The sequence below is a fragment of the Nannospalax galili genome, unplaced genomic scaffold, assembly GCF_000622305.1.
Source record: "Nannospalax galili isolate Female #2095 unplaced genomic scaffold, S.galili_v1.0 scaffold768, whole genome shotgun sequence".
NCBI lineage: Eukaryota > Metazoa > Chordata > Mammalia > Rodentia > Spalacidae > Nannospalax > Nannospalax galili.
Window position 1 is genome coordinate 3224062 of NW_008360317.1, and position 574 is coordinate 3224635.

At 44.9% G+C, this 574-nt stretch overlaps 1 protein-coding gene across 7 annotated transcripts in view; it reads right to left on the reverse strand.

Moving 5' to 3' along the window:
* The window catches only part of Fry (FRY microtubule binding protein), a 479403-nt gene that overhangs the window by 202863 nt on the left and 275966 nt on the right, over positions 1-574 (reverse strand). For all 7 annotated transcript variants that reach the window (XM_008825033.3, XM_029559622.1, XM_029559620.1 and 4 more), the window contains one exon: positions 72-211. In XM_008825033.3, coding sequence (XP_008823255.1) covers positions 72-211 — 140 coding nt within the window. The remainder of the gene's footprint in view (positions 1-71; positions 212-574) is intronic.

The window sequence follows — 574 nt, forward strand, 5'->3', positions numbered from 1 at the left end:
GAGAGAGAGAGAGAGAGAGAGAATCAGAATGGAAACCAGAATCTTAGACTCCTTACACCAACAGAAAGTACCTTTTTGATTTATTGCTTGTTCTTGGTCTGTATTCATGGGATTCATCCTCAATACCATTTTGCCTTTTGTACCAGTCAAACAGTGTCCGCAGGATGGAAGGAAGGCAGTACTCAGAAAGGGAGCTCATAGAGCTGATGACCTACAGGAAAAGAGAGATAGAGACGATTTAGAAGGCTTGTTGGCAATGCCAGTGACTGAGAACCTTGCTGTTTCACAAACAGCCCCGAGCAGTATGTGCTACCAAGTACTCTTACTCTTGTTAGTCCTTTCTTTTGTCATCTTTATTAGGACATTCTCATGAACCCAACCAAGTCTCTTAGTGCTGAGAGATATTTTTCACATAATAATTTTGTGGCCCACCGTGGTAGCTCATGCCTATAAATCCCAGCACTTGGGAGGCAGAGGCAGGCAGAGCTCGGTGAGTTTGAGGCTAACCTGGTCTACATAGTGAGTTCCAGGCCAGCTGGGGCTACAGGGAGATCCTGTCTCAAAAAGCCTAAAG